Source organism: Gymnogyps californianus, chromosome 1, assembly GCF_018139145.2.
Source record: "Gymnogyps californianus isolate 813 chromosome 1, ASM1813914v2, whole genome shotgun sequence".
Classification (NCBI taxonomy): Eukaryota; Metazoa; Chordata; class Aves; order Accipitriformes; family Cathartidae; genus Gymnogyps; species Gymnogyps californianus.
This window is the reverse complement of record NC_059471.1, coordinates 93,309,400-93,326,826: the sequence shown is the minus strand read 5'-3', so window position 1 is coordinate 93,326,826 and position 17,427 is coordinate 93,309,400. Positions and strand designations below refer to the sequence as shown.

Here is a 17,427-nt window from a genome sequence, read left to right as displayed (position 1 = left end):
TCAGATTGTTTAGAAAAATGGACTGTAAAAGTTACTTTGCCTTGCAAATATTCTAATGGATTTTTTCAGGTTGTATGTAGAGGTCAAGAAGTAAGCCAGTTCTTAAGTTTTTATGTAAAATGTCTAAAAGGCTGGAAGTTATTGCTTTAAGCACACTTACTCTTTAGCAGTTGCCTATTTCATGGAGAAAATTCTGAGTGTATATTGCTGGTTCACTGAGTCAAGAGACTTTCTAATCCATCCATATATTTGAAAAATAGTATTGGCTGTCTTGAGAGGAAGTATCTAATATGTGAGCTCCAAGCAGGATCTGTACAGCAGGAGGTAAGCCAGAGGGGAAGGTCTGTTTTGAACAGTGAATTATTAGTTTCTGCTTTAATAAAACCAAATGCCTGAAAGGGATTGAGTTTAGTTTCCACATAAGTGCGGAGACAATAGTTTTGTCTATTCTCCGCCAAGTCTTTCTCTTTCTCTCTCTCTCTCAAGTCCCTGAAAGCCACATGAGTACTCAAAAGTTGGTAATGTAACTCTGAAACATATGCTGCCCGCCCCCACTTCCACGAGAGTTGCTCTTGCTGAGTTGAAGCTTGTGCCGCTGTTGCCATTTGTAATGGCTCCCAGATCCGTGCCACTAATGCACTGCTTCTGCACTCTTCAGTGGTGGTTTTAAAAGATCACTGTCACAGTCTTCGCACTTAGCAAGATGTTTACATGCAGATCTAAGAATAGACAGGGTGTTTTCATTACTGGTTCCAGCTCTTTCCAACCTTCAAACCTCCTCATTTTTGGCAGTCTCTAGAAAAATGAATGCAACAGTCTGTTCTGTGTGATCCATACAGAACAGATGGTGACTGTAGGGTGAATATAACAATTGAGAAACACTTCATTAATATTTACGCAAGTTTTAAAATTGAAATCTCAGGAGGATACCTTTTACTCTATGAAAGATATAGGATGAAATAATGGCTCATGTTCAGATACATGGATAGGCTAAAGAAAGTATATTTCAGGTGATTGTAATAGCAGTCCTTTCCCTCACAAGATGATCTGCCAGGTACTCAAAACTGAGCACACAGGAATATGGAGAGATCAGTATTTAACGGGCTTTATGTTCTTACTCATAAATCCATGGTTCTCTAGTAAACACTTTCTTCCACATCTTTCCCGTACCACCCCATACAGAGGGAGAGGTTGCTTTATGGGTGACAGCAGAACTAGTCGGACTGCACAGAGAGACCCAGAGAAGTGTAAAGGTGGGCCTTGGTTCAGACTGCTCTAATTTTAGCTCTTTCAGAGGCTCTCGTAACAGATATCAGTCAATAATAACATATATTTTGATGTTAATATTATTAATAAACATTGCGTGTGATATAGTGAACTTGCATTACTTTTTTAGAGTAAATACTAAGGGAATGTGTGGGACAGATTGCTAATACAGATACCTCTAGTATGTCACATATGGAAGACAAAATTAATAATGCAGCATTTGTTGTTCTATGTGAGACAGTAATCTGTGAGCAAACTTCAAGGACTTAAAAGTTAACTTTGCTTGGAGCAACAACTAACAATGAGGATGTTTTCTTTTTAAAGTTGATCTGATCTTTTAAATCATGGTAAGGCATAGAACTAGATAACTCTTATAGAGACTATTCCTTCAGATTTATATATATTTCTGTTTTCAGAAAAACTATGAACATTTAAGAAATTCCCTTTGCATTATAATACTGATACTCTCTGGCTCCTGAGACTGCAGACATATGCCAAAAATAAAAGTTGGATTTAAAAACCCGAGTGTCTAGGAATTGGGAGAGGAAGGTTTTTATCCGAGGCATTTTACCTGTCAATATGAACTTATTTGTAATTTTCTACTCTTGGAAAATTCGGGAGAAAAAGTTATTCTCAGTACAAACCCTGACAATTTCAGTTTTGTTCTAGAATTTTCTCTACCTCTATATGTTTTGTGCCAGTGACAATTATGGTATCAGTCTTTTAAATTGCAAAGAAACATGCTTCCTTAAAAATCTCTTTTTAGACCTACAGAATAAGAGGGTTACAGTAGGTGCAAGATCTAAGACAGTCAAATTAATTAGCATTTTACCTCTGCTGATTGAGTAACTTGATGGTAGGTGGTGTAGCTGAGATGTAAATTATCTCATTAGTACGGTCATAAAAATTCAATAAAATGAAATATTATCAGACTTGATTGATTACTAGTTTTAAAGAGTAAAGAAGTACTTTTAGTTAGCTCGTACCAGCATGAGCTGGGAGTAGAGGCACAAAGTATAATATTTGCTTCCACATGTGTAGCAGGAGTCATTAAGGTTGATGGAAGTATTGTAATAATTAGTCATTACTGCTATTCTACTGTAGAACTGTTAAGTTCTGATAGGTGGTTGTAAGTTTATTTTTACCAAGTATTTCTGAAAGTCTTGGAAGCACTGGAATACAGGCAGTGCTGGTCACTGCCTTTTCCTGATCAGTTCTGAGCGGGCTGATACCTCAGCATTTCACTGATGTAGTCTTTATCATGTTTGTAGTTTCATGCCAGAGGGAGCTTTCTAACCTCACCACATCAAGTTTTCAATCCAGGACAGTATGCCCATGGTGCAAATATCAGTTTCAATGTCTAATAGGGTAAATTAAATGCTATTAGAGTAAGTAAGTCCCTGGAAGTAATTCTGTTGTTTCAGTCACTGACTTCATTAGGAATATGCAGAAATCATCAGCACTCACCAAGCCTTCCAAAGTCTGTTCTAATCTATTGGAATTATGAATTTACGGCACTACTGTAACTTCATATAGCACTTGAAAACAAATCAGTGAGACCAGCAGAAAACAATTGCAGCTGTTTGTTGTAGCATTATATGGGTAGATACAATTAGCTCAGGAACTAAACTTTGTGGTTCAGTATACATTCAAAGTCTAGCGATAATAGTATACTTCTTTGGTAAATAAGAAAGTGACAAAGATTTGCTTGAATACTTAACCTGACTGACATTCACAAAGATCTCTGTGGGTAAGATTTAGTCTAGATCTGAGAGAAATGATTGAAAAAGACGGGTTTTGCTAATTGCCTACCTGATATATCAGAAGCTATTTGGAAACTGAAAGTATCCTGAATTTTACATCTTGACTTCCCCGAAAGAAAGGACTGGTTACAAATGATGATTGTCACTATTCTGAGCCTGATTTTGGGCAAGTATCACCCTGTTATGACGTGCTTGAAGAAGAATTGCGTATTACCTTTCCATGAGACATAACTGACTCTGAAAATGCAGTAGTAACTGATAGCTCTCTTGACTTCATTATCTAAGAGCAGTACATTTCTAACTTAGAAACGTTTCACTTTCTAGTGCTTTTATTGAGTGATATTGACCTTAAGTATTTTGTTCTGGCATGGTGGATATGACAGTCTGTGAAGGAGATAGGACATTCTGAAAAAAAGAGGAATGTCTCTTTTTGAGAGATGCAGCCTGGATTTACTGAAGTGTCAGTCATCCAAAATAGTCCTATTGAACACGGACTGTAAATACATCTATTGATTTGATTCAGACTGTGTTTTCCATCATTGGCACCTCATATATTACATGTATCTGCACAGCAAAGTGACCTGTGAGAATGATGAATAGGAGCTGTATTGAAATCTGTCAGTTGCTGAGTCATGCTTTCCAAAAATGTTGTTGACAAAGTAGATGTAAATGATTTTCCTGTAAAATCATCTGAAGATTAATTTGGTCCTTTGTTACATTAATGCAGTGGCAGATATTTCCTTCCAGATTGGCTGTGGTATTGGAAAAAATTAATCTACTGTTATATTTTTTTAGTTGTGTTCTCTAACCTGATTCAGCTTTGATAAGCCAGATTACTGTACATGGTGGTGTAGGCAACTGAGCTGATCACTGAAAGTGCCAACCTTCAGTACAGAGGTTGGCGAAAAGTAGCTGTAATTGATAATTTCTGCATCTCACTGCTGGATCTGAAAAGGAAATCTGCCTGTGGTCTCAGGTGGATGAATTATTGAGCTTCAATCTACATGGGCTCAGAGGTGGCCTTGATTTCAAATGCAAAGGAATATTCATTAAGATGTAAGCATAGTTATTACTTCCTCAGTTATGGGAATTTGGGATATTGATTTGACTTTGAGTCAGTCTGTATCTGCTTGTCAGGTATGTTTTTTATAATTATCTTAATATAGCATTTCTCCTGTAATTCAACTCATCTTTGCTACAACTTCTTCTATCTGTCTGTACCAAACCAGAAACATTATACAGATGGACAAAACTGGGGTGCATGGAAGTCCAAATATATGCGTATTATTTAGTTAATTAGCTTTTCCTATATGTGTTACAAATTATTGTAATACCACGTTGGTGTGGGTTTCTCAATGTGCGTGATTTCTTTTGGTGGAGCTGAGGACATCACAGATAGCTTCAGTTACAGAATATAACGCTTTTGCAGTCCCCTCCTTTCCGTCAATTTCAGAAAGAAGTTTTTAGCAATCATCTATTGCAAAACATTGTTTTCCCAGTTTGTTTGCTTGGTACAATGTCTAGTCCCTATTAAGAGGTTAACAGTGTAGTATTTTTTACTCGGTGAGTTTAGAATTATTGTAATAACTTATGAACTAATCATCTCTGTATTCTGTTTTAGGCCATTATTACTTAGGCACTAATGCACATTTCAGCTAAAAGAAATTCAATTCAGTGTGATTTTTATATGTAAATTTACACCTGAATCTCATTGCACTATTAGCCTCTGCTATTAAATGTCCTGTGCACATTTTTTTCTTCTAGTTAGTTTCTTGTACTGTAATAGTGATAAGAAAGGATTCCTTACTAAGCAAGTTTTGCAAATATATAATTTGCTTAAGGTGTTTAGTCCTAGATTTTGAGTGTTCAATTTGCTGTTCTGATAAAGACTTAGCTGTTGATGAACAGTTGGTGCCTTTTTGCAAGCTAATATTTTGTAGGGCAAAATATGCCAAGTAAAATGGGAAAATACAGTATCAAGATAATGGCAATACTGTGATTCTCTGTTGTCATAACCCTACAAGGAAGGGAGAGGGTTATCTTGGCAATTAGTTTACATCATGGGGGGCAGAGGGCGCGAGGCAGAAAGGGCTTGTATGGTGAGGGAGGTGGTTCACTTCACAAAGATCTGCTCCATTAACTTACGAGTGACTAGGAGGATGGAAGGACTCGCCTCCTCAAGACATAGGAGATTAGGACTTCCCTGTGTCTGAATGATCAATGCAAGAAAGGCCCAGCTGAGTGTGGACATGTGGGTCTGGATTAGAAGTGTGTGTGGAGAGGAGAAGTGGTGAGGTGAGGTGCGTGTTGGAGACACGTTGCATCAGGCAGTTCAAGAGCCGGCTCTGATTTCTAAAACTAATTTGACCAAACTGGGCTGAACTATGTTCAGGATGGCCCTGAAACTCTGTCATCAACTCTGCTGATCAACTCACTTGAGCCTCTTTTGTTCCAAGAAATGGAAATGAATAATAATGAGGATACAACAGGAGACTCTAGCTTAACTCCTACTACTGACTTATAGACACACTGATGGTGACACTGAAAGCTCTGCTCATTTTGAGCCTACGGAAGATAGAAGGCCAAGATCTAATTTTTCAAGAATATTGCCACCATTGCAAGTTCGATCTTTGAGTAAGCAACGTTCCTGCTTGTCATCAGGTGCGGAACAGAGAAAGAAGGCACTTGTTACTTGTCAGTCTAGAAGAACAATGATTTGGACAAGGACCTACGAAGGGAAGAATTTCTGCTGCGTTATCTCACCAGGCCTATCAAAACAACTTTCTTACCACTTACATACCTGACTTGAAAATTTGCTTCTATAGCAATAGCCTGGCAAACTCGGGAGCAAGTACCTGAGCTTTCTCCTCAAGGTCCATGGGCTGGAAAAGCTGCAAACAAATGCAGAGTGAATGTCATCTGCTTAAAGAAACTGGATTTTAATTGAAAACAATTGTTCTAAAGCATTAAGAAGTGTAGTTAGTCTCTTAGAAACTTTGGCCAGATAGTGCTTTTATTGACACCTGATGATGGTTAGAGTAGGATTATTACTGGAGTTTGAACACAGAAGTGTTATGCACGGTAATTTTAGAATGTGTCCATCTTCCTGTAAGCTAGGTTGTCAAAGTTAGAGGAGGATTAGTTGGTAGTTCAGTGCAGTGTGTACATTAATAAAGTATGAAATTACATATTATGAACTTAAATCCTTTAGGTTCAGTTGCTAAAAGAAGGATGTAGACAATGGGATGATGAGAAAATCTTTGGTATAAAATATGTCAAGAAAATATTTCAGCAAACAGGCATAATATCACAAAAGATCAACTGATGATGGTGAGCATCTTTTGAAGCAAAATCTTGATAACAGAATATTACACCTATACATAGGCTCAGGCTATTAGTGTAGGATAAAGTGTAAGCAGTCAATTGTTTTTTCAAGTTCCACAGAGAATGAATGTTATCTGATATTTACATTTCATTTAATTTTATTTTACCTTATGTTAGATTATTTTAAATGACCTGCACTGGACAAGACATGGATTACAGCAAGTTCTAAAGGAATAAAAACATGACATGTTGCACCAGAATGGCTCTATCTTGGGGACTGGCAGTCTTGATACAAGAAGCAGTTTGAGGAAAGAGATTAATTCTCTTCTTTTTTCAACTTTTACATTTTTCCTCTGTCAAAATGTTTATAAAAAACACAACATTGAAATGTGGAGCTAAATTAATGACTATAAATGTGTTTGGAACTTGCCTATGATGTTACTCCTTTGCATTCTTTCTGAGAAAATGGTACTTTCAGGAAAAACAATACTCTTAGCAATTCAATGGGTGTTTTGTTATTTGTCCTAGTACTATGCCTCCAAAACGATCCATTAAGGCCTAGAAACGTACAATACATATACATTCTGTTAATAAATATACATCTTCTCTTATTACTATGCATGAAGTAGCAGATCTTTGAAACGTTTATAGCAATTCCAGGGAAATTCCCTGGGAAATTCCAGGAAAATACATAATCCTAGATATTAATTTTATACTGGCAAGAGAACACTGTTTTACATTAAGCTAATGTTGGCAATATAACATCTCCTTTGTGTACAAGGTTACACAGGTTTTTTTGATAGTTGCTGCTTTTTTCCTAAATAAGCAGTCCAATATTTCCTTTTTACTGTAAAAGTATTTCTTCAACCCAACATGTAGATGTTTTACTACAAAGTTGTTAGGAAGCCTTTAGCAATAAAATGGTAGATAGATTTAGAAATTTGTTTACACTGGTAAAAACTATTAATCTGAGCTTTAAAATATTTTATGGCAAATTTAAATCCCATGTTACAGATGCAAGACACTTGAATGATTTAAATTGTTGGTGTAATCTTGCCATCTGTAGAACATTAAATGTGTTTTATGTGTGTTCCAGTAGTCATTTTCTATAAATGTAAATGTATAGAAATTTACCAAATCATAGGCAGGCTCAAAGCAGAGTGAGGCAGCTGTGTGTGGTGTTGTAAAGTATTTCATGTTCAGTTTTTAGTGTATTATTAATTTTAATAGATATTTTATCTTTTTCGCCTTTCATATTGCAATTTGAATTATTTACTTTTTACAAAAAAGTATATGGCAAAATTTTGCTGTGAGAACCAAATCACCATATGTTAAAAAAAAAAACCCTGCATTTTGAAATAAACTGCTTGGTCAGAGGAAAGGAAAGAGACCAAAATAGGGACAGAGATAAATACAGATACAGAGAAGTAAATACATATATTTGGGTTTGGATTTTGCATATTTTATGTAGATGAACATATATGAATAGAATGTATATATTTTAAACTGCATCCTGAATTGTGACGGTGGACTTCCTTCATTAATATATTCCTTCCTGTTTGTTTAAAGTGTTTCATTTCATAAAGTGTATTGATATTTACACACATAGGGTACATAGGATGGATTTACACAATTTTTAACCTTACAGCGAAGAAGGGGGTCATTGGAACACTGCTGAAATATAGCAGTGTTTCAAGGGCTGCTCAAGAATGCAATGTAGGATCTGTGCACAGTGAGCCACCTCTGCCTAATTCCTGCTCATCTTAAAGGTGTTCCACATGTAAAGTATGCATATTTATCTAATCAGGCTTAGTTTGGCTCCCTTTTATTATAGTAACTGGAATTTTAATATGCACTTTAATAGTAGCCATGTTTTCCAGATGGTCAAGAAAAGATGGTCCTTGCCTGAAGTGTTCATAGACTTTAAATAGAAAGATATGGAGACCACTAGTAAGGGAAATGGCAAAAAGGAACAAGAGAAGGAATGTTTATTGTGATGGTGTTGTTTTAATGTCAAGTATTATGATGTAACTTAAAAACTAAGAGGAACAGATCCTGCAGAATTCAGCCTGAATCATTTGCCAGCTTGCAAAGTGGACATTTTCAACTGTCCGTGCTTCGCTGTTGGGAGATGGCTTGGATGGTTTACCTGGTTGGGACTACAGCAGATCTGCCTGTAAGGTGTATTTTGGCAAGCCCCAGCCGTATTTTGGAAGGTGAAGTATCTTGTTAGAATACAGACTGGCCAGGAAGACTTGAACTTTTCTTTATTCATGGAATTAAAGAGTTTACAATTTGAAGGTTGGCTGAAATGTCTCTTGCTGCAACTTATCTTTTTAGGGTTAGTTCACACATCAAACAAAGGTGCAGCCTGTGTTTGCATAAGTGTAAATCATGAGTAAGCATCTTACACTTGTTTGAGAAAGATCTTTAATGTGTAATGGCTCATAATTTGTTTTGTGGATTTTTTTTTCCTAGGATACTATTGGAATTCATATTCCCATCACTAATCCTGAAGATAAAATTCTCCAGCTGAGTGTGGTGCTGGAGAATCAGTCACTTTGTGGACAAAAGGCTTTCACTCTTAGGCCCAAACAAACATTTTTGTATCAACTAAAGTTTTCCCCAGCTGTTGTTGGCACTTCAGAAGAAAGGTAAGTTGCAGAGTTTTGATACTTGTGGTTCTGGCTCTTGTACTAATAAGTGAACTACTTTCATTGAAACCTCGGTCACTTGATGTAGATATGACCCTAAAAAAACCCACAAAAGGTAATAAATGGAATTAAAAAAATTTCCAACTTTCAATATATTATATCCCAAACACAGCTTTCCTCTGAGGAGAAAAACCTGACTGACAGGCAGTAGAATAACCCCTACTTATTCTAGTTCACTAGAATTCCATGAACAATGTTTTAGAAATTTACTTAATATTAGAAGTCCCCTCTGAAAACTTCAGATGAATTTTTAGTTTTGTAAATTTGTAAGTTCCATAAAGGGAATAACATGATTTCATTTTTCTTCTGAGAAGGAACGAAACCATAACAACGTAACTAAAACCAGGTGAAGAACCCTTTAACAGTCTTCACATAAATGCATTTAGCTTCAGAATCTTCCATTAATTAACAATGATCTACTAAATGAATATGGAGAGGTTTTAAATTACAAATTTTTCATTACATTGGAAATCCCAATGAAACCATGCAGGTATGATAATTAGCAATACAAAGGCAGATGACCTCTTGGTTTTAGTTTCAGCTAAACCAGTTCAGCAAGTAACTGAATAGTGCAAAATTGCAAAGCTTATTTTCCTGGAATTTGGTTAGCAAAGCGTTATTTAGTTGAAGGGCTGATTGAAAAACAATTCCCTGTTTTTCAATGATATCAATTGACTGGCAAAAATATGGGGATGGGGAGGAGGGTGGGGTGGTGGTTTATGAGGAGGGCAAAGACAGATGACCTGTGTTCAAAGACCCAATATTTACAAAGCCAAAATCCATATATTTCAAAGTTTTGTTCAATTTGCTTGTATTGATTTTTCCAAATACCAGAATAATGATAGGTATCACTGTAGAATACAGCTTTCAAGCAATACTGTTTTATAAAAATGAGTACTGTTATCACTTTAGTAAGCATCTTTTTCTGTGGGAATTTGTAGAAATTATGCATTCTGAAGCTGCGAATGAGAATAGACCTAATTTTTTCCTAACAGATAATATTTCTGGTATTTTTCAAGTGCAGAATTCCCAACTAATACAATAAGAGTTTGTTTTAACTGGCAAAACTTTGGGCTCAGCTGATTGGTAGGCTGGGACTTAGGGGAATATATGCAAAGATGACATAAAGCACACCTGTACATATTCAATACAATTATGCAGTACTGTACTAGAAAGCTGTCTAATAGCTGCTTTAAATTGCAAAAGCTCCCACGGACTACAGTTACAGCTGGACAGAGGTACTTCCACATTACATCCACACTATTATCTTTTTTTCTGAAGCCATACCCTGTTTCCTTTGCTATGGTAGCAGATGGGAAGAGGTGTTATAAGTGTTTGTGGCAGGTGTACCTTTTCAAATGGATGATTCTTTCCTAAGCTGTTTTATGCTCACTTTAAAGGCTCTGTTGGCACAGAGGATAGTCTGGAACCATAAAGTCATGGAACAGACATAGTTATCTATCATTTAGAACAAGAACTGGTCCTTAGTGGGTCATGGGTTTGCACAGTGCATTTCATGTAAGTTTTTATATGCTTACAGTGCTTTGGTTTAATGTTATTGTGACTCTGCTACTCAAAAAACCCAAGAAATAGAAAAAGAAATCTGCAATAGGAAAGGACTGTGTGAGAATGTCTGTCACAGATATATACTGCTGTACATATCTCACCTAGCAGCAAACAATTTTCAGTCATGACAACATTTGTTTGTATATCAAAACAGTATATTGAATATTCCTTTGAAGAGTATCTCTGTCATGCTCATATAAATATCTATTCCTCAGTTATCATCACTAGATTTGAAAAGATTTTCCTTTTTAAAATCAGTGAATACTATTTCTGTTTCTTTGTCCGTTGAGTTCAAAATGGCTAGAAAGAAAATACTGTGACATTGAAATGAAATTAAAGCTTAGTCTTGTAAGTTAGCAGTTTAAATGCTTTTTGAGTTGTATTTTGGACAAAAAAAACCCAAACAAACAAGAAAAAACCAAACAAACTTTCTATGCTGAAAAGTTAAGAAAGATGAAGAGATTTTGTTGCATCAGTAATTGTAAATATTATTAGTTTTGGTAGCTAAATTCAGATACCAGCAAGAAGTGTTACAGGAAAACTGGGAGCTAATTAAAAACTCACTGTGTTGAACTCATTTTGTTTTTCCTGAATTTTAATCTGTACATTTTTAATTGTCTGCACAAAAGCTGTGTCATATTAAGCTTATGTATCTGTTTTTAGTGTCATATTCCTGTCAGATATGGTTGGAGAGTTTTGGTATGCACTGAAGTTGATTGTAGAGAAACCATTGCCAACCAGTCTACCTGAAATAGAATGTGAGCTTGGAAAGTAAGTATGTAGTTCATAGCGCTGAACTTGGTCACTGGTTTGAAGTATCATGGAAAACTTAAGAAGAGTTTACATCAAAAAGCCAGAATACTACTGTATATGCACTATAGTAGTTTGCAGATAATTTTCATAGATACATGTGTAGATAGGTGAAATTCTCCTTGCAGAAAAACAATTGAAATGGAATTGTAGCCTATATGTAGAGTTCCTCTGAAGTCTTTATACAGAAATCACTCTGAAAATACTGCAGAATGTAATCGTAAAGATCCATAATACAGAGTTCTGTAGGTTTGTTTTATTTTCTGTTTCTTTTCTCTTTCTGAACTAGGAATATATCTGACAGTCCTGCTTTACAAATGCTTATATACCAGTTATCAATTTCTTTTAACCTCTCAAGAAATGGCAAAGTAATACAACTTCTGTCCTGCAGATCCTGGGGGTAGACATGGTTGGAACACTGCAAGTGTTAAGAAAATGAGGTACTTAGAGCAGACAGAGAAATGAACCCAATTCTTGTCTTCCTTCAACAAAATTTCATCTTGCATTTCGATAGCATAATTTTCAGTTCTGACTGTCAAGACAGAAATCAAAACTTTTAGGATAAGACTTTCAAGAATGCCAGAATTTCAGTAGTGCTCTTCCACCTATTACTTCTGCTTAGTAGTAGGTTCTGTGTACACACTGCTCTTCTGAATGCTAAATTCCACTTACTTCTGTATATCTTATCTTTGAGTAAATCTATAACTAATATACATTACAGACTGAGCAAAAATGTTATTAGAGAGTACAACATGAAATTTTATCTGATTAAATTTTTGTGAGTGAATATATTATGCTGTTCATATATGATGCACAGACCAGAGTTAACTGGCAATGCCTTTGTTACTATGTTTTTCTAAGAAAATCAGTAGGGCTGTCCATTTTCTGGTTTTTACTTTAAAATTCTGGGCTGACTGGAGTAAAAACTGTAATTTTTCTCTACTATGTAGATTGACACTGTTAGGAGTTAGAAATAACTTAAAACCTTTTCATTCAGACTATCTGGCATTCATAATTTTCTCTAGCATGCACTACCTGTGAACTACATGCACAAGTGGTCTGGCTGAGAATGGCAAGTTAACCTTTCCTACTGCAAATAAAACATATGTTGGAAAGGATTAGCTCCATTAACTACAATGCTTGCCTGTCAAAACTATCATCTCAAATTAATTGAATTCCATGTTTTATTTTTTCAAATGAGATTTCTTTTCACTTTACAAGTAGATGCATGTTGTAATTCCTATGCATATGTGAATGAACTCGTCTACATCTGCCCTGGGCAGATAGTGGTGGAAGAAGAAAGAAGTACTATTTAGTTTAAATATTAGCAACAGCAGCAACAACAATAATGTATAACAGGAAATTAACAGTAGTCTCTTTCATATATCTTTATATATATATATATTATAAAACAGTATAACAAAACTGACAAACTTCTTCCTTTTCTGTTTGCATTTTCTGCCGTATTCTTGGTTTCATAGTGTCTCCTGCTTTTTGTTCAGTTATTTCCTTCAACACTCTCCTTTTTCCAGAAATTTATTTCTATTGTGTCATCAGCATAATGTCCTCTTCTTGAAGTGCAAAATTTTGGACAATGACAATCGATGATGGCGTTGAGGTTACGGTTAAATTACTGAGAATTGCTCTACCTGCTGAAAACATGGTCCATGAAGGTCCATTCTACCACCTTTTCCTTGAATGCAGAAGAAGCACTATCGTACATGATATCCTTCTAAGAATAATGTTTTTCATTATGTGCTCGCCACACTCTTTTTGCTATCAATCTGAAAAATTTAAGAATTTGTGTCCTTGAAACATCACTTGGAACTGAATTAGGAGCCAAGAACCCATTGATACACTTAGAACCAATTTCCAACCAATTTTTGAAAGAGAAAAGAACAAATTCTAACAGTTTATCTTTTAATCCTTCTTCAGATACCTAACATTCTGGGTTTATCACAGTCAGATCTGCTTTTTGTTTCTGTCAAGGTAGATTTAATACATCCTTTAACATATGCCTCTAAGCAAGGAAACCTTCTCCTTGATATTCTTCATCTTCATTTATCCATCCTGTTATGGGTTCCACAGCGGAGTCATTGAAGATGAGTCAGTTGAATGATGTTCACAGTGGTCTTGAATTTACTGTCATATGCAACACCTTTTTCTAGAATAACCATGGTAATCAATCTGTGTGGGGTGGCAGAGGTTCTTGATGGATTTTGATCACTTGAAGAACCTCTGTCAGATAGTTGCTTACTGAAATTTCAGATATTCCAGCATAGTTTTCCCTTTGACAAAGTAGTATGTATGAAGGAGGCCAGACAAAAAAGTAAAGCCTAGAGATGGTAAATGTGAAAAATGGGAATTATCAAGTGAATCTAAAGTTCTTGTGTAAAAGTTTGCTGGTATTTCTCTACTCTCTGCTGTTGAGACCTCAGTGATACAATGCTTTGACAGTGTTAGTCAAAAACAAGTCTGCCACTCAGCTGCTGGGGATTTATATCACTGCATATGTTGGAAGGAGCCCACCTGCACACAAGTTTTAGGGCCTGAAGTTACAGTCGTAAAGCTTGACTGAAATACCTTCTCTTCTGAATGTTGCTTTTTATATTTTCTTTTTCCTTACTGATTTAGCTATGATTAACTGACTAATTTTTTCCAGAGGATAAATACGTGGAGCAATCTGGTAGTTGACCTGCCACAGCTTTGACTAGAGGGAGTATCCATTAGGTAGATAAATTATGGCAAAACCAATGTATGAATTTCATTTTTCAAACTTTTCTTATTTACTGATTCACCTTGAATCTCTTTTCTGTGTCCCTTGGTGTTATAATGAGAATGTGATTTATGGTCATATATCTTTGTTAAAGGCAAATAATATATTATTTTGATCAAAATAGAGGAATTTTGGGGAGTCTTACGAATTCTTGTGAAAATTATGCTCCCTATTGAAAGTATCTTGTGTTTGTTTATTCTTTAATTAGACAATAAAGAAGGACAGTCTGTAAAATAGAGTGCCAGCTGATTTAAAGCATAACATTTAGACAATCAGCATACTCCAGTCTCTGTTCTGGGACAGACTCATTAAAGTAAATAATCTACATGTGCAACATAATGATTTGCCATTATGCTATAATGAACAACGCGACAATTATACAAAATGAAACAGATTTTGAGTCCATGCAGAGGAATAAAGAGGAGGGAAGCAGGCAGAACCTCCATTGAAACGGCTAGTGTGGAACACTAAGTTTGTTTTGAGATCTCAAGGTTACAAGATGATCAAAAAGAATGGTTGCCTAGTGGCACTAAATCAAAAGCTATTGGCAGCACCACTTAATTACAAGCTTTTCCCGTAAACCATTGCTTAGACAAAAAGGAGTTACAGATATAATTTATCTGATTCTCTTTAGTTTCTGTCCAGTGCTTTTCCTGAGGCAGACTATGAGTCCATGGACAGACTATAGAATAATAAGACACACTTAAAATTCTTTTACTTTTTGGAACCAAATTTTTTTGTTGGCGTTGGCACTCTGAATTATCTATTTGACTAAAAATGTTTTATTCCAAAGTTAGATCTACAGAAAGTAAGGAAAGAAAGGTGAGACATAAATCTGCAAATTGAAGCCTAGGAATAAATGGGAAGCTGTGGTATCGGATACACTAGGATTCATTTCCACATCCTCCTATCTAAAAGTTAGGCATCAAGTTTAAGACATTAAGTCTTGGCTCCTCCTGTAGACAATGAAAAGTGATTCCACATCTTAGTGATCTCCATTAGGACCAATTCTTCCTGAAAATGTTTTTCTCCTTGTTAAGTGTTGAGGGAGCTAGACAGTCCTTTTAACCAACTAACTTAAACTAACTTCCTGGCAACTGAAGTACAGCAAGACAAATTCTGCCCTTACGAATGACCCAAGTATTAGAATGGTTATTGCTACCAGTTTTTATTGGTATTAATAATTATTAATAATATTAACTAATGCTATTAAATATGTGTCCATACTAGTGGAAAAATGCTAATACAATAAAACATGATTCTTATTTTTAAAAGTACTCATTTTTCAAGAAAGAAAACAAGTGATTAATAGTAAAATGCAATGGAAGAAGCTTTGTAATTAATAGTCATTGCATATATGTATTTTTTTCCAGATGGGCTCATCTATACATACCTCTCTTTAATCCTACACATGAAACTCTGGAGCTAGAAATTGTTAACAGCAATCCTAGCAATTTTTCAACTGAGACTGATCCAAAACACCCTGTAAGTAAGATTTCTGTGCTTTCACAGAAGTGGTAGAAGAGAGCCTTCTTTTCAAAACATATTGAATTGTGTATTGTACTGTGGGTTCAGAATACACAACACAGTCTCGAGGATTAAAGGCATTATACGTATGTATTCTAGAGATTTTATAGCTTAAGGACGAAAACAATTAAACTTGAAAACCAACACAAGCTGAAGTATAGATTTTTTTTTTCCTGGAATGCTTTGTGGAATGGTTTTGAGAAGGCCTGCAATGTTGGTTGGAAATAATATTTGGGAGATATTAGAAGGAGAAGTTGTAAACAAACTAGCTCTATTAGAAGCTTCACAAGTTTCTAAGAATCAACAGGATAACTAGGTAAATATTTAGGTAAGTAGACAAAATGTTAATGTAAGAATATAAGAATATCTCGTAGTCATGGCAGTTATAACCAGCTTGCAGGGCCTATGAATAAGAATTTGATCAATGTCGCCACAAGGAAGCTTCAAGCAAATACTTGGAATAATTTTTTTCTCCAAACTCGCATTTACCCTGAGACTGATTTCTACTGAGAAAATCTTCATTCCGTTGCTAATATGTACACTCTTTTTCCTCCTCCGTCACAGAAGCCCTTCCATCTTGCTGCCTAACATTTTTTTCCTTTCAAGGATTGAGAGATGTATAGATGGGCTCAGCTTTCGTATTTTCATTGAGATTGGCTAGAGTTCTAGATGGTCAGGATTCTGAAAAATATTTGTTATTGACCATTGTTACTAGTTAATAGTACAGGTCCTATAAAGAACTCTTTGGATGTTATTAAAAATTAATGCTATTAAATATGTGTGCTTTTCATGATAGAGAGATGAGAAAAGGGAGGACAGATGCGTGGAAACTGGTGCAAGGGATTAGTGGGACCTCTTATTAGGATGTGAATACAGAACCTTTAATGTGAAAAAAGAAAATGAAGAAACCTGTTGCAGACAGGAAAGAAATGACAATTGCACCTTTTCTAGACATGAGGAAGATAATGCAGGGAAGACATACACTAGAGCTGGTTGGTCCCTTCCAACCCAAACTCTTCTACGATTCTATGATTCTATTTGTGCAAACTGGTATAAAGGTCAGAGGGAGAGGAGAAGAATATTGTAGTAAGATCCTAAAATAAAGCTGAGAAGGTAGAAATGGATTGTATGGGGAAAATAGGGGAATGCTATAAAGTCATAATATGTGCATTTTTGGCTTTCAGAAACTAAACAGATTTCAGCCTCACATATAGCAGTACAACAAGACCAAGTGTTCTTAAAAGGGGCTCTAAAGATAACAGCTAAAGGAGATCACACTTATTTACTGAACTGCCCTATATTTTGTATACATAGTATTACATTAAATTAAAAGTATAAAACATGAAGTGTTTATTTTAGTCTTTTATGTCATGCATATTAACGCATCTTCATACATTACGTTAAAACTCGACAAGTGCTATTACTAATCATTTCATCAATTGGTATTTGAATAGAGGCTAAGAAACATATTGGATGCAAACTATATTAATCATCTAGGAGTATTATACATGTTATGTTTAGTTCATTGACACAGAATTGGATTAGATTTAATTATAGTGACTTTTGGCTCCTGCAGATTGCATGTTACCTTGTCCAGGAAATTAAAAAAAAAAAAAAAATAAAAAAATCTCCTCCTTCCAGCTTTCCTAATTTATCACCAGAGATTCACATATCACCAATA

At 35.4% G+C, this 17,427-nt stretch overlaps 1 protein-coding gene across 1 annotated transcript in view; it reads left to right on the top strand.

Moving 5' to 3' along the window:
- Positions 1 to 17,427, top strand: part of CFAP47 (cilia and flagella associated protein 47) — a 363,098-nt gene that overhangs the window by 253,742 nt on the left and 91,929 nt on the right. Inside the window, 3 exon segments of the mRNA XM_050891106.1 lie at positions 8,832 to 9,007; positions 11,297 to 11,404; positions 15,593 to 15,704. Of these exon segments, the coding sequence (XP_050747063.1) occupies positions 8,832 to 9,007; positions 11,297 to 11,404; positions 15,593 to 15,704 (396 nt within the window).